Genomic DNA, 15,995 nt, shown 5'->3' on the forward strand with positions numbered 1-15,995 from the left:
AAATAACACTTATTTGTCATCAACTGTAGGTATTTTAACTTTACAGACATGTTTTATAAGTAAAACCTCATGTTTAATGTGTACCACATAAATTTTTGGACCCTTACTCAAAAATCAAGGTCTGCTGTAACATCAAGGTCAGTTCAAGCTCACTTCAATATCAAGGTCGTTTTGCCACAATGTCAAGGTCAATTAGACCTTATGCTAACGTTAAGATCAGTAAGACCACATTCAAGGTCAAGGTACCTTGCTCTTAGGTCAAGGTCCGTCATACCAGACTCTAAAGTCATGGTTGATAATACCATACTCTAATGTCAAGGTCAGTGATGATTCACTGTAGTGAAAAGATCAATTAGACCTCACTAATTCCAAGGTCAGTTAGACCTCGCTCTATAGTCAAGATGAGTAAGACAACTGTAATCACAAGGTTGGTAAGATCTCACTCTAACATCAAGTCAGTAAGATCTTCTATAAAGTTTTAAGTCGGTTAGACATTGATCTCGGGTCAAAGTAAGTTAGACCCATGCTGTAGGTCAAGGTCGGTTAGATTGCACTCCTGTCTCCAAGGTGATAGTCGATTAGATTTTGCTCATACATCAAGGTCGGTAAGGTATCACAAAGTGTCAAGGTTGGTTATATTTCACAGTAACTTTAATTTCAATTCAGTTATTCTTAACCCTACCGTGGAAGTCAGTCAAACATCCCTCATCTCCAAGACTTTTACTCCTATATCAAATTTGGTAATACCTATCTCTAAGGACAATGTAAGTAAAACCTGATTCTAAAAGTCAATTGCGGTTGGTCATCGGCCAAATGTCAAGGTCAGCTTGAGAACACATCAATGTTAAGGTACTGTACATGTAGGTTAGACTTCGCAAGGTCAAGGTCGGATGGAACTCGCTCTTACACAAAGGTAATTAATACCTCGCTCTACCGTCAATATTAGTAACGTTGTGTTGGCTTAGGTCGCTCTCTGAGGGTCTGTTAAACTTTAACCTTGTATATATCGCTTTTGTAATATAATTCCTATTAAGTCAGGTGGCGGTGGTGGTTGTAGAGGAGGTGGAGGAGGAGGAAAACCGGAAAACCCACCGACCTGCGGCATCGAACCCTGACATCTTTCTTAAGTCAGGTTTGGTTAGTCCATACTCTGACGTCAATGTCGGTAAACTTTCACGATGTACGTCAGGGCCAGGTAGACATTTCAATTCCATCATTAATGTATTTTAGACCTCTAAATAGGTGGATGTCTCTTGAGATAAAATGAAAGTCGATATATAAATCATCCCAAAGCACTAATAGTCGTCGTGGTGTAATGAAGTATCCCTTGTCGGATGGGAAGACTAGATAAAACGGAGAACACACAAATAGAAAACGTCACTTATCACATTAAAATACCATACACCACTGGAAATAGAAAATAATTCAACAATTGGAAGTTGGCACGTATGTATTATGTACTACAACTTTAACATCTTTTCCGTATAAATCATCACAAATAAATGCCGAAGTCGAAAAACAAAATAGTAATTTATATAATATGTATCTGAACACATGTAAATATACTACTTAATATAAACGCAGTGTAATGTTTGGTTGTAGATATCATTGTACTCATAATGCTGGCATGTAGAGCTATTTTCCATTAGCGTAAATAATCCGCGACGTCATAAAAACCACGCTGAAACATTTTTTTTTCTATGAAACTGGTTTTACGTTCAGTCGAACTTGTTTTGTTTCTTAATAGAAATGTACTACATTGTTGATCGACAACACTCGTAACGGCATTGCGTACATGCTCTATTTCGATGCTGTTTTATCTTTTTATTTTTTATTTACACCGTACATTGTAAGTAGTGCCTGTGTGTACTTTCGAGCCCCGCACCCCCACACCGTACATTGTAAGTAGTGCCTGTGTGTACTTTTGAGCCCCGCACCCCTACGCCGTACATTTTAAGTAGTGCCTGTGTGTACTTTCGAGCCCCGCACCCCTACGCCGTACATTTTAAGTAGTGCCTGTGTGTACTTTCGAGCCCCGCACACCTACGCCGTACATTGTAAGTAGTGCCCGTGTGTACTTTCGAGCCCAGCACCCCTACACCGTACATTGTAAGTAGTGCCCGTGTGTCCTTTCGAGCCCCGCACCCCTACACCGTACAATGTAAGTAGTGCCCGTGTGTACTTTCGAGCCCCGCCCCCCTACACCGTACATTGTAAGTAGTGCCTGTGTGTACTTTCGACCCCCGCACCCCTACACCGTACATTGTAAGTAGTGCCCGTGTGTACTTTCGAGCCCCGCACCCCTACACCGTACAATGTAAGTAGTGCCTGTGTGTACTCTCGAGGCCCAGCACCCCTACACCTTCACTGTGTATCAGCATAAGGTAGCCACCGGGACCTGATCATTCTGGACCTCAGGTTAGGTAACCAAAGTAGCTGTAACAATTCCTCATGTCCCTGTGGAGGTAGGCCGTTCCAAGATGACACTCCCCTAACACGTCTGAGCTGAACTGAAAGGCTTATCAACATTGCCTGTGTTTAAGATGAGTAGAACTCAGCCCCAAGAGTACTGCCCAGTCCGAGTCTTACAGACGCATATAGTTGGCACAGAGGTGACACGCTGGGACTTCATGGGAGCTATAGTGTGCAGCATTGCTTGTCTTCTGATTCAGAGAACAGTTTTGAAGGCTTTACTTTGGGAACCAACGGACTTTCATCACGACATGCCTGTAAAGAGAGGACGGCCAAAGAAGGTCAGTACAATACTATCATTAGACAGTACCCACAGGCAAATCGGACTCGATACAACTATATATCTCCTTTACAAAGAGGTTAACAACGTTTTCCTTTTATAGAGATGTCTGCATTCATAACAGGTGTACTTTATATAGAACTATCTGTATACATAACATGTGCCCTTTATATAGAGATGTCTGTATACATAACATGTGTCCTGTATATAGAGATGCATGTATGCATAGCAGGTGTTCTTTATATAGAGATGTATGTATACATAACAGGTGCCCTTTATATAGAACTATCTGTATACATAATATGTGTCCTGTATATAGAGATGTCTGTGTATACATAACATGGGTCTTGTATATAGAGATGTCTGTATATATAACATGTGTCCTGCATATAGAGATGTATGTATACATAACAGCTGTCCTTTATATAGAGATGTATGTATACATAACAGCTGTCCTTTATATAGACATGTATGTATACAAAACACTTGTCCTGTATATAGAGACATGTATGTATACATAGCACATGTCTTTTATATAGACATGTATGTATACATAACACGTGTCCTGGATAGAGAGACATGTATGTATACATAACATGTGTCCTGTATAAAGAGATGTCTGTATACATAACACGTGTCCTGGATAGAGAGACATGTATGTATACATAACATGTGTCTTTTATTTAGAGATGTTTGTATTCATAACACATATCTTTTACATAGAGATGTATGTATACCTAACACTTGTCCTGTATATAGAGACATGTATGTATACATAGCACATGTCTTTTATATAGACATGTATGTATACATAACACGTGTCCTGGATATAGAAATGTATGTACACATAACATCGGTCCTGTATATAGAGTGGTATGTACACATAACATGTGTCCTGTATATAGAGACATGTATGTATACATAACACGTGTCCTTTATATAGGGATGTATGTATACATAACATGTGTCTTTTATTTAGAGATGTTTGTATTCATAACACATGTCTTTTACATAGAGATGTATGTATACATAACATGGGACCTGTATATAGAGATGTATGTATACATAACATAGAGATGTATGTATACATAACATGGGACCTGTATATAGAGATGTATGTAAACAGGACACATGGGTCCTGTATATAGAGATGGTTGTACACATAACATGGGTCCTGTGTATAGAGATGTATGTACACATAAAATGGGTCCTGTATATAGAGATGTTTTTACACATAACATGGGTCCTGTGTATACATAACATGTGTCCTGTATAAAGAGATGTCTGTATACATAACACGTGTCCTGTATATAGAGACATGTATGTATACATAACACATATCTTTTATATAGACATGTATGTATACATAACACATGTCTTTCATATAGACATGTATGTATACATAACACGTGTTCTTCATATAGAGATGTATGTAAACAGGACACATGGGTCCTGTATATAGTGATGTTTGTACACATAACATGGGACCTGTATATAGAGATGTATGTAAACAGGACACATGTGTCCTGTATAAAGAGATGTTTTTACACATAACATGGGTCCTGTGTATAGAGATGTATGTACACATAAAATGGGTCCTGTATATAGAGATGTATGAAAACAGGACACATGGGTCCTGTATATAGAGAATAGCAGGTGTTCTTTATATAGAGATGTATGTATACATTACATGTGTCCTGTATATAGAGATGCATGTATGCATAGCAGGTGTTCTTTATATAGAGATGTATGTATACATAACATGGGTGCTGTATATAGAGATGTTTGTACACTTAACATGTGTCCTGTATATAGAGATGTTTTTACACATAACATGGGTCCTGTGTATACATAACATGTGTCCTGTATAAAGAGATGTCTGTATACATAACACGTGTCCTGGATAGAGAGACATGTATGTATACATAACACATGTCTTTCATATAGACATGTATGTATACATAACACATATCTTTTATATAGACATGTATGTATACATAACACATATCTTTTATATAGACATGTATGTATACATAACACGTGTTCTTCATATAGAGATGTATGTAAACAGGACACATGGGTCCTGTATATAGAGATATTTGTACACATAACATGGGTCCTATATATAGAGATGTATGTATACATTACATGTGTCCTGTATATAGAGATGCATGTATGCATAGCAGGTGTTCTTTATATAGAGATGTATGTATACATTACATGTGTCCTGTATATAGAGATGTATGTATACATAACACGTGTTCTTCATATAGAGATGTATGTAAACAGGACACATGTGTCCTGTATATAGAGATGCATGTATGCATAGCAGGTGTTCTTTATATAGAGATGTATGTATACATAACATAGAGATGTATGTATACATAACACTTGTCCTGTATACATACATGTCTCTATATTCAGGACCCATGTTATGTATACATACATATCTATATACATGACCCATGTTATGTGTACAAACATCACTATATACAGGACCCATGTTATGTTTAAAAACATCTCTTTATACAGGACACATGTGTCCTGCTTACATACATCTCTATATGCAGAACACGTGTTATGTATACATACATCTCTATGTATGTATACATAACACTTGTCCTGTATATAGAGACATGTACGTATACATAACACTTGTCCTGTATATAGAGACATGTATGTATACATAACATGTGTCCTGTATATAGAGATGTTTGTACACATAACATGGGTCCTGTATATAGATATGTATGTATACATTACATGGGTCCTGTATATAGAGATGTTTGTACACATAACATGGGTCATGTATATAGAGATGTTTGTACGCATAACATGGGTCCTGTATACATACATATCTATATACATGACCCATGTTATGTGTACATACATGGGTCCTGTATATAGAGATGTATGTACACATAACATGGGTCCTTTATACAGAAGATGTCAGTATTCATAATAGTTATCTCTGAGAAATACGTTGTGTCCTCGTTTTGATTCATCATGCTAATTTGCCTTTGCATTGCAAATATGAAAGCCAAATGTTTTGTATTTCCTTTGTTTCACCTTCTCTAGAAACATGATGAAGTGGACAAAAATGTGTCGGGGGAGGAGGAGGGAGATGGATTGCTGTCAAGGAGAGCGTCAAACAGAAGACAGAAGAAAACAATATCGTACAACGAAGAGAGTCCAAATGTCACGAAGAAAGCAAAACTTACAAGAAACAGCGTATTTAAAGACGCCAATGACAACGAAATAACTGAAGCGTATTCTAAAATACCAAAGAAAGAAAAGATATCGAAAAGGACAGCAAAAACCGAACTAACAGAAAAAAAAGTGCTGAAGATTAAAACAGAGGAAAAAGGGGTGACTGTTAAGACAAAGGGTTTATTAAGAAAAAAGAAAAAGAAAGAGAATAAAATCAGTGATGAAAAACAGATATCTGGTGACGAAGGTGATAGAAATACTACAGCAGATGATTTGATAGATAACAGTCCACAGGAGAAAGGCAACGAGATACAGGGAACACCCCCCGGTAGAACCGAGGTCATGTCGTGCAGCCCAAGACGAGGCTCTACCCCGGATGTCACCGTGAACCTGGAAGCCACGTTTACAGTACAGTCACCGTCTGCACAGGAAGACGCTTGTTTGTCAGGGAGAGACACACCTCCCACTAATGTTTCAAGGGAGGACTTGCGGGAAAACAACGTCACACGTAAAGAAACAAATGACATCAGCCTCACAAGTAAAGACACACGGGACACCGTCGTTACAGATCAAGACACACAGGACACCGTCGTTACAGATCAAGACACACAGGACACCGTCGTTACAGACAAAGACACACGGGACACCGTCGTTACAGATCAAGACACATGGGACACTAGTAGCACACGTAAAGACACACAGGACACCGTCGTTACAGATCAAAACACACGGGGCACTGTCGTTACAGATCAAGACACACAGGACACTAGCAGCATACGTAAAGACACGCATGACACCGGCGTCAAACTTACAGACACATGGGACAAAAGCGTCGCACCGAAGGACACAAGCGTCACACAGGAAGGCACAGAGAACAGACGCGACACACAAAAAGACAAGCATTACACTCACATCACACGTCTGGAAAATGCGGACACTTTGGCTGAGAAGGTGGCTCTTAAGCTTGCATCTCAACAAAACGATTGTCTCCGACCTCTTCTTGAGAAAATGGATGATCTTATGAAGGTAAGAATATGTGATAGCGCATATACTCTTCTTTTGAGTACCAAAATGTAGCAGTTATATTCAGGTATTCAAGATACAAGGTTGTAGACTCTGCTGGTGGAGTTCTCAGTCCCCGAGGTTTGCCGTTAAATTGATAGTCACCGTGGTCTCTTAAAATTTATAAATGGCACGCGTCATAAGATGCACACTTTTCTCATTATTAGTTTGAATTTGAAATCAACCAGTGCTCCCCTAATTTTTGTATTTCATATAATTAATGGGATTTACGCAACACTAATGAGTCCTAAGAAGCCGACACAGCTGTATGACGCAGTGTGATTTGTTTTTGGAGTACCATATTTTATAGGTGCTATCACATGTGTATGTTTAGAGGTTATCGTTAAATGACATCACATTTTGAACTTCCAAGATTAAAAAAATGCGAAATATGAAAATATTTCTATTGTTTTTAAGCATATCTCATAAACAGGATGTTGTCATAGTTATTACATTTTTTATTGGAAAAATCCATCGGAAAAGTAAAAAATAATCACCAAATAGACCTAACGTTTTCGTTCATAACATTGCTGTTTTCCAAAATTGAGACATCATCTTTCTGTTTTTAAATCAGCAGTTTCATTTTATTTCGATGGAAACGGTATTGCTCGATTGGGGATTTTATCGTGCCAAATAGAACAATATAGGCCAAATTGGACAAAAATATAAAAAAGAATGATAAAACAATTGCAGCATGTTGATTTCGGTCGATAAAACCATGTAAATAATAAGTTTCGAGAATGGGAAGCGAGACGTTTCTAAGAAAGATATAATAGTTGTCTTGGGTCGATATAACCCAAGGACAACATCAACATGCTATAATCGTATCTTAACACTGGATAATCTATTTAATGTACTCGACAACAAGTTGAGAGATAAAGATGCAGAATAGCCTTTATTTTTGAACGTTAAAAACTAAAAACGTTTTTCTCCTTTATGCAGTAACGCATCTTCGCTAGCCAATGATAATGTATCCTCGATATTCTCTCTTCACCCCTGGAATATTTCATAGCAAAATCGAAGGCTCTGTGTGCGCCACCTTCGGGGGATGACACGAGAAGACTAGTTTGATCCTTTGATGTACATCAAAATAATCTCGCGGTCGCGTAACGGTAAAATTTACTGGCTTCGAAGTCGGATGTCGCTCCTCTGTAATCTTCAAAGGGCAGGTATCAGCCTAGTAATTGGTCAGGTATTTTTTACCTGACACCAATCAAATAGCTAGCAGCTGCATTCAGTTTTGCTATGACATATTCCAGGGCATCCTCGATATCCAGGGGTTAAGCTCACTTTCGCTCTCTACACCCCTGGAATATGTCATAGCCAAAATGAACGCACGCGGCTAGCTATTTGATTGGTGTCAGGTAAGACCCTGACCAATCACTAGTCTGATAATTGTCCTTTGAAGATTACAGGAACGACGCTCGACTTCAAAGCCTGTCATTTTTTAACCGTTACACGACCGCACTTTTGACGTACATCAAAGGACCAAACTAGTCTTCCTTCAATTTTGCTATGATATATCGAGGGGGTGTAAAGAGCGAATGTGAGCGTAACCCATGGATATCTAGGATGATTCCGGGGGTTTAGCCAAAGTAAGCGTAATTCCTGGAGTATTGAGGATGCCGGTAATGATCCGGTACGATCTTCCAGAGACTAGGTAGACCGGATCGTTTACCCTTGGCTTGCGAAGATGGCAATAACGATGACAGTTGTATTTGTTTTTTATTATAAATTTCAGGAATAAATAAATAACATGAAATCCTTGCATATAACAGTGAAAGCCCTATTTCACTTCTAAAATGTCAGTAATATGTCCCAAAAGATATGGATTTCTTTTTAAAAAAATACTTTTTTAAAGGAGAAATCATGCCAAAGAAAAAATGCACACAGGAATTTCATTTTTTTAACATTACGATTCAGGTGATTTATTCTCTCAACTTAAACAATGGAATATTGTATTTTTTTCTGTTCATGTTCAGCTTTATTATAAATTGAGACAATCACACATAGGCATACTGTAACCTGGTGTTTATCAATCTAAACTTAGAATTGGATATTGAACTGGTACAATTAATGTCGGTAAAGTTGTATTACTTTGAATTCTTATCAGAGCTTTTACGTGTCACAGGCGATGGCTGACCTCTCCCAGGAAAACAAGGAACTCAGGCACACGTGTGGACATGCACAGGTACGATATACAGGCTTCCGCTAATGAAACTTAGGGAATGGAGCTATCACTGTAAACATCAAGATATAAGACACGTCAGGCGTCAGAATTTAAACTGTTGTAGAAAGTATTGGGGTTTGAATAGAGGGACGGAATCAATAAATTATATTATTAGCTTGTCCGTCACACCTTGCCATTATATCATGAGTCTTTAGGGAAATCTGTTATATTGTATATTTACAGATGACACATTTGCTGTGGTATACTCTGTACATCACTACCCCGATACTTACTTTGAGGGCATGACATTACTTAGATTTGACCTGAATTCACATGACGACTGTCGTCGATGAACCAGAAGCTCCCTACTCTTTCAGAACATCTGGTCTTATCCTTGTACTTGTTCAAGGGTTTCCATCTGAATCCTTTCTTTGTTTATATCTTGACTCAGATTAATTTTAATTATTTGAACTTCAATTACGGTGTTTTTTTCCGTAGGCCGATTGTATTAGAGGATCAAGTGAGGACAATGCAGCTGGTTACAAAGAGACCACACACCCCTCTGCCGAGTGTTCAGATTCTGCCGTTCAAACTTTACCTACACCACAAGTTCACGCCCAGACCCAAACCATTGAAAACTATCAGAGGGACACATCTCGGGACGAGCTGACAAATGTCCAAAACGAAAGGGACATTTTGTGGGCGAAGTGTCAGAGCCAGACCAAGGTCATTCGAGATCTACAGAACGACCTGTACACGACACGAAACGACTTCAGTAAAGACAAAGTCACATATCAGGTACTCTGCATGGCATACTGCCAATTCTTTATATTCATTTTACATAATAATTTATTATTTTATTTGCCGAAATTCGAAAGGAATCGATGGTGAATTGGAATATAACGTGGATATGTAAAGGCATATTTAGACAGACATATAGATACATTGTAGGTATAAGAATTGTGAAAGTTCACATGATTTTGACCTATACAGTTTCGACAACATGCTGCACACCTTGGTCGTTAGTGTAGCCGGAGTTACTTTCCCCTTTTCACCGCAGATCTTTGTGGCGGCATTAATCTCCCTGGTCTCTATTCACAACTATAGCATGTTTTCTAATCGGGATGGCTTCCTTCACTTGTTTCACTCGTTGGTTGGTCTCGCTGTCCAAGATCTTAGCCTGCTGCCAGGCTGTCACGTGACATGGTCCGTTGTGGCATTTTTCTGCATTTCCTGTTGTTGACGTTCGTTCAGTTGTGTTCCTAACGTCTGTCCCGTTGCCCACATGTACATAGAATCAGAGAGTTCATTCGACATTTTGCGCGCAATAACACGTGGCACTGATCGGATAATTTGTCTTGGGGTGTATACGTCTATTCGTGATGATCTGGAGTGGTATCATGCTGGTCGACATCCTGTGGAACTTAATAAACCTCTGAATGGTTTCTGAAATTTCTTTCACGTATGGCATCACTATAGTATTTTTCCTTGGTCTTTCTCGATTTTCTTGATTGCATCCTTCATAGAATTGCCACTTCGTTCAGGATATCACCATTTCCACCATTTCTTCAGCGTCGATGTAGTATGCTGNCACCCCCGTTATAAACACTTACAACCAGCCATTTTGTTTAAAAGCAGTAATTTACTTTTTTATTCAAAGGCGACTTTGGTGTCCGTCCTGGCGACACTCTCGGATTATACACGACTGTACAGCGATGTTGTCGCCAGACTGTCACGTGATAACCTCAGCCTGGATGAACTCTGTAAATTGATGTCCGAAGCGAGCACGAGACACTCTCGAGACGACTGCAACACGACAGACGCACGGCGGATGAGTGACGACCTCACCCTAACAGGCCCGCGGCGTGACAGTAACAGCACTTCTGGTAAGAGCGAGACTACCGGAGAAGTTGTAGAGTTGTCTATAAATCGTCTTAACAAAAATTAGAGGATCCTAAACTACTTTCCGTATGAATTTTAATGAAACCAGCCCAGTCTATATAGAATGTGAATGAGTTTCATATTCATTATATCATATATATGATAGGTTCTTTGGTTGGCCTTATTTGATTATAATTCAAATAATGCCATCGTTTAAATGTGACGTAACATTTGGCGTACCAATTGAAAAACACGACTCAAATATATAGTAGTTATTCAAGTGGTAAATCGTTAATTTTGAGTATCGTAGGCCTTCACATAAAGCATTGAAGTATCGTAGGCCTTTACATAAAGCATTGAAGTATTGTAGGCCTTTACATAAAGCATTGAAGTATCGTAGGCCTTTCAATGCTTAGTTTATTGTTAGCTGTCTTTACTGACTCGGCACATTGTGGCTAAGTGAGTGAGCGAGACACCGGTCATTTGCACTGGCGTTTTCCAAAGCTCGCAAAATAAGTTTTCAATAACTGTTTGTGTTCAAAACAAACTTAGCATTTATTATTCATACCAGACTGATGAATCTCATTCCGAATTAGCATTTATTATTCATACCAGACTGATGAATCTCATTCCGAACTAGCATTTATTATTCATACCAGACTGATGAATCTCATTCCGAATAAGCATTTATTATTCATACCAGACTGATGAATCTCATTCCGAATTAGCATTTATTATTCATACCAGACTGATGAATCTCATTCCGAATTAGCATTTATTATTCATACCAGACTGATGAATCTCATTCCGAATTAGCATTTATTATTCATACCAGACTGATGAATCTCATTCCGAATTAGCATTTATTATTCATACCAGACTGATGAATCTCATTCCGAATTAGCATTTATTATTCATACCAGACTGATGAATCTCATTCCGAATTAGCATTTATTATTCATACCAGACTGATGAATCTCATTCCGAATTAGCATTTATTATTCATACCAGACTGATGAATCTCATTCCGAATTAGCATTTATTATTCATACCAGACTGATGAATCTCATTCCGACTTGCAATGCCCTGTTAGCATTATCTATGAAGGACAACTAGAGTGTGTTCAATGGTCCGGAAACGTCAACCGAAATTTGTCCAAACTTGTCTTTTACAGAGCAGCCTGCTGAACTAGCGGAAATTAAACTTGAACCTCGAAGTCCCCCAGGGAATTGAAGCGGAAAGCCCCGGGGCCACATCGGAGTGGCGTGACCAGCTAGAACGCCGATAACCCAACGTCAAAGTTGTCAATATAAAAATGTGTTTCTGTAATAAAATAATAAAAGAGTATATTGGGTTATTGTTTCTAATGAAATGCAATTTTATCAACAACTGTTCTACTGTCCATGTTTGTGAGTATGACTCACTAGAATACATGTGTATATAAGTTATATATCACAATGAAGTAGGCGAGATTTCTCTATTCTGGAGGCAAATGGTGACCTTGTGAAGACAAGTTGGCGCCACTTTGCATTCGTTTATCGCGATCCAAACGATTGGACCGGTTGTACCAGAGTTAGTTTATGAAATAAGGTCGGAACTAGTAACCCGATGCTGCTTTCATGCGAGCCTTGCCATGCCTGCATAACATTTGCAGGTCCCTAACCCTAACCCTTATACCCGAAAATGTTACGTATAAAACTAGAGGCCCAATGGGCCTGAATCGCTCACCTGGTATTAATCTCACACTTGTAATCATAAAAGTGGACTAAAATGCAGCTACAGGAAGAATATCAGTGTTTGATTCATAAGAGCCTATTAAAAGATTTAAACATATGACGCCTGTGACCTTGAATGTCGAAAAAGGACATTAGGTTGAACAGAGTTTAAAGTCTTTCAACCCAGCATGCTTTTGGCAAAATATCATAACCCTGGACCTATTGGTTATACAGAACAAGTCATTTAAAGATTTAAACATATTGACCCATGTGACCTTGAATATGGGCGAAGGTCATTAATTTTGACAAAATTGGTAGCCCTTCATCCCAGCCTGTTAATGACCAAATATCATCGGCCCCTGTGACCTTGAATATATGTAAAGGTCATTCATTTGAATAAACTTGGTTGCCCTTTATCCCAGCATGCTACTGGCCAAATATCATCATCCTAAGACTTTCGGTTATTGAGAAGTTGTTTAAAGGTTTTAAACATATTTGACCCCTGTGACCTTGACAATAAGTAAAGGTCATTCATTTGAACAAACTTGGTAGCCCTTTATCCTGGCATGTTACTGGCCAAATATCATTATCTTAGGCTTTTTTGTTATTCAGAAGAAGTTGTTTAAAGGTTTTAAACATATTTGACCCATGTGACCTTGAGAATGGACGAAGGTCATTCATTTAAACAAACTTGATAGCCCTTAATAACAGCATGCTACTGGCCAAATATCGTAACCCTATGCCTCTTAGTTATTAAAAAAAAAATGTTTAAAGGTTTTTAACATATTTGACCCCTGTGACCTTGAATATAAGTCAAGGTCATTCATTTGAACAAACTTGGTAAACCTTATTCCCAGCATACTACTGGCCAAATATCATTATCCTAAGCCTCTTGGTTATTCAGAAGAAGTTGTTTAAAGGTTTTAAACATATTTGGCCCATGTGACCTTGAATATAAGTCAAGGTCATTCATTCGAACAAGCTTGGCAGCCCTTCATCACAGCATGCTACTGGCCAAATAGCATCATCCTAGGCCTTTTGGTTATTGAGAAGAAGTTGTTTAAAGGTTTTAACATATTTGACCCCTGTGACCTTGAATATAAGTAAAGGTCATTCGTTTGAACAAACTTGGTAGCCCTTCATTCTAGCATGCTACTGACCAAATATCATTAGCCTAGGCCTCTTAGTTATTCAGAAGAAGCTGTATAAAGATTTTTTAAGACAATTGCCCCCTGTGACCTTGAAAATGGACGAAGGTCATTGATTTGAACAAACTTGGTAGCCTTTCATCACAGCATGCTACTGGCCAAATAGCATCATCCTAGGCCTTTTGGTTATTGAGAAGAAGTTGTTTAAAGGTTTTCAACATATTTGACCCCTGTGAACTTGACTATAAGTAAAGGTCATTCATTTGAACAAACTTGGTAGCCCTTCATTCTAACATGTAACTGGCCAAATATCATTTGCCTAGGCCTCTTAGTTATTCAGGAGAAGCTGTATAAAGATTTTTTAAGACAGTTGACCCCTGTGACCTTGAAAATGGACGAAGGTCATTCATTTCAACAAACTTGGTAGCCCTTCATCCCAGCATGTTACTAGCCAATAATCATCACTCTGGGCATTTTGGTTATTCAGAAGAAGTTGTTTAAAGTTTTTAACATATTTGACCCCTGTGACCTTGAAAATAGGTGAAGGTCATTTATTTGAACAAACTTAGTAGCCCTTCATCCTAGTTTGCTTCTGGCCAAATATCATCACCCTAGGCCTTTTGGTTATTAAGAAGAAGTTTTTTAAAGTAAAATATTGACGCCGGACGGACGGACGGACGGACGGACGATGCACTATGGCATAAGCTCACTTGGCCCTTCGGGCCAGGTGAGCTAAAAATGGATACGTGAAAGGGGCCCAGAATATTCATTATATCCAATTGAAGGTCTCGATGATCCTACAACAGGTGAAGACATTGAAACCTAAGTAACTTTTCTTTGTTTACCGTACTTTCTGTTATCATCAATTATTGACGTTTCCTAACACCCCTGTCCAGCTCATCCCACAGATGCTCAATGGGAGACATGTCGGGGCTATATGGTGGCCATTTCAGAGGCTGAACGTTGTTTGCCGTGAGAAAATCACGACAGACTCTGGCAACATGCGGTCGAGCATTGTCTTGCTGGAAAATTAGGTTATAACGTATGAGAAGTGGAAGGACATGTGGTTGGAGGATCTGGTCTCTGTATCGAACGGCATTGAGGTTTTGATCCAGGACCACTAAGGGGGATTTTACTCGTCGGCGAAACGCTCACCGCGTCTGCGATATACCCTTTTTCTTCCGTCTGAGCGATACAGACAGAATCTAGACTCGTCGGTGAACATCACACGCCTCCATCGACGCATCCCAAACCTATTCGGGCCATGTCTGCGCATCCAGTCAAGACGCACTTGCCGCCTCCGTGGTGTCAGAGGTGGCCCGACATAAGGTCGGCGCGCAATGATTCTCTCGGCACGCAAGCGGTTCCTGGCAGTTTGAGGACTAATGGGTCTGCCATGAGTACCTAAGGTATGCGACGCAGTCTCTACAGCAGTCTTGAATCTGTTGCGCAAGTGCGACAATCGAATCGCCCTGTCTTGTCGTGCGGTCGTTACACGCGGACGACCGCTCCTGGGACGATCGGAAACTAACCTAGTAGCACGGAAACGTGTACAGAGACAGTTAATTGTATACGGGCCAACACCAAACTGCCGCGCGACAGCAGTTTGGCTATGACCATCCATCAACATCGCAATTGCTTTGCCCCTCTGAATTTGCGTTAAGCGTGGCATCTCAGTCAATGGCGAAATCAAACTGCCAACGTGGAAAATTAATTTGGCTGAACTTAGAGTATCCGTTGAGATTATTTGTTTGAAAAACTCCGGCTTGGCTTGATCACGCCGCGTGATTTGGACTAAAGAAGCTCACAAAGTCACACAATGACATCGTCACGCTTGGCTGATTTTAGGGTAGATTGTTGAGAAGGGAGATCGTTTTTGATGTAATACCTGACCAAATATTCCATTATTTCCTTACAGATAAGGTGTACTGCAGGGGGAACTTTGTGCGTTTCTTTTTTTGTTCAGTATACATTAAAAGAATCTTTCGTTCGTATAACGGTAAAATTGACTGGCTTTGAAGTCGGTTTTCGCTCCTGTATTTTTAAAGCCTAGCGAT

At 39.3% G+C, this 15,995-nt stretch overlaps 1 protein-coding gene across 1 annotated transcript; it reads left to right on the forward strand.

The window, feature by feature from the left end:
* The first annotated feature begins 2,228 nt into the window (after nt 1–2,228).
* LOC110463345 (M-phase phosphoprotein 8-like) lies at nt 2,229–12,422 on the forward strand. The gene is made up of 6 exons (XM_021517857.1): nt 2,229–2,753; nt 5,831–6,988; nt 9,156–9,215; nt 9,693–9,992; nt 10,855–11,080; nt 12,250–12,422. The coding sequence occupies exons 1-6, from the start codon at nt 2,544–2,546 to the stop codon at nt 12,306–12,308; spliced, it is 2,013 nt and encodes a 670-aa protein (XP_021373532.1). The 5' UTR covers nt 2,229–2,543; the 3' UTR covers nt 12,309–12,422.
* The last annotated feature ends 3,573 nt before the right edge of the window (nt 12,423–15,995 follow it).

Source organism: Mizuhopecten yessoensis, unplaced genomic scaffold (assembly GCF_002113885.1).
Source record: "Mizuhopecten yessoensis strain PY_sf001 unplaced genomic scaffold, ASM211388v2 scaffold10889, whole genome shotgun sequence".
Classification (NCBI taxonomy): domain Eukaryota; kingdom Metazoa; phylum Mollusca; class Bivalvia; order Pectinida; family Pectinidae; genus Mizuhopecten; species Mizuhopecten yessoensis.

Bases quoted from the DNA above. Each gene is read 5' to 3' on its own strand.
- LOC110463345 (XM_021517857.1), top strand. From the start codon at position 2,544: ATGAGTAGAACTCAGCCCCAAGAGTACTGCCCAGTCCGAGTCTTACAG. The intron at 6,989-9,155 runs GTAAGAATATGT...TACGTGTCACAG, and splicing joins AAATGGATGATCTTATGAAG to GCGATGGCTGACCTCTCCCA. The intron at 9,216-9,692 runs GTACGATATACA...TTTTTTCCGTAG, and splicing joins ACACGTGTGGACATGCACAG to GCCGATTGTATTAGAGGATC.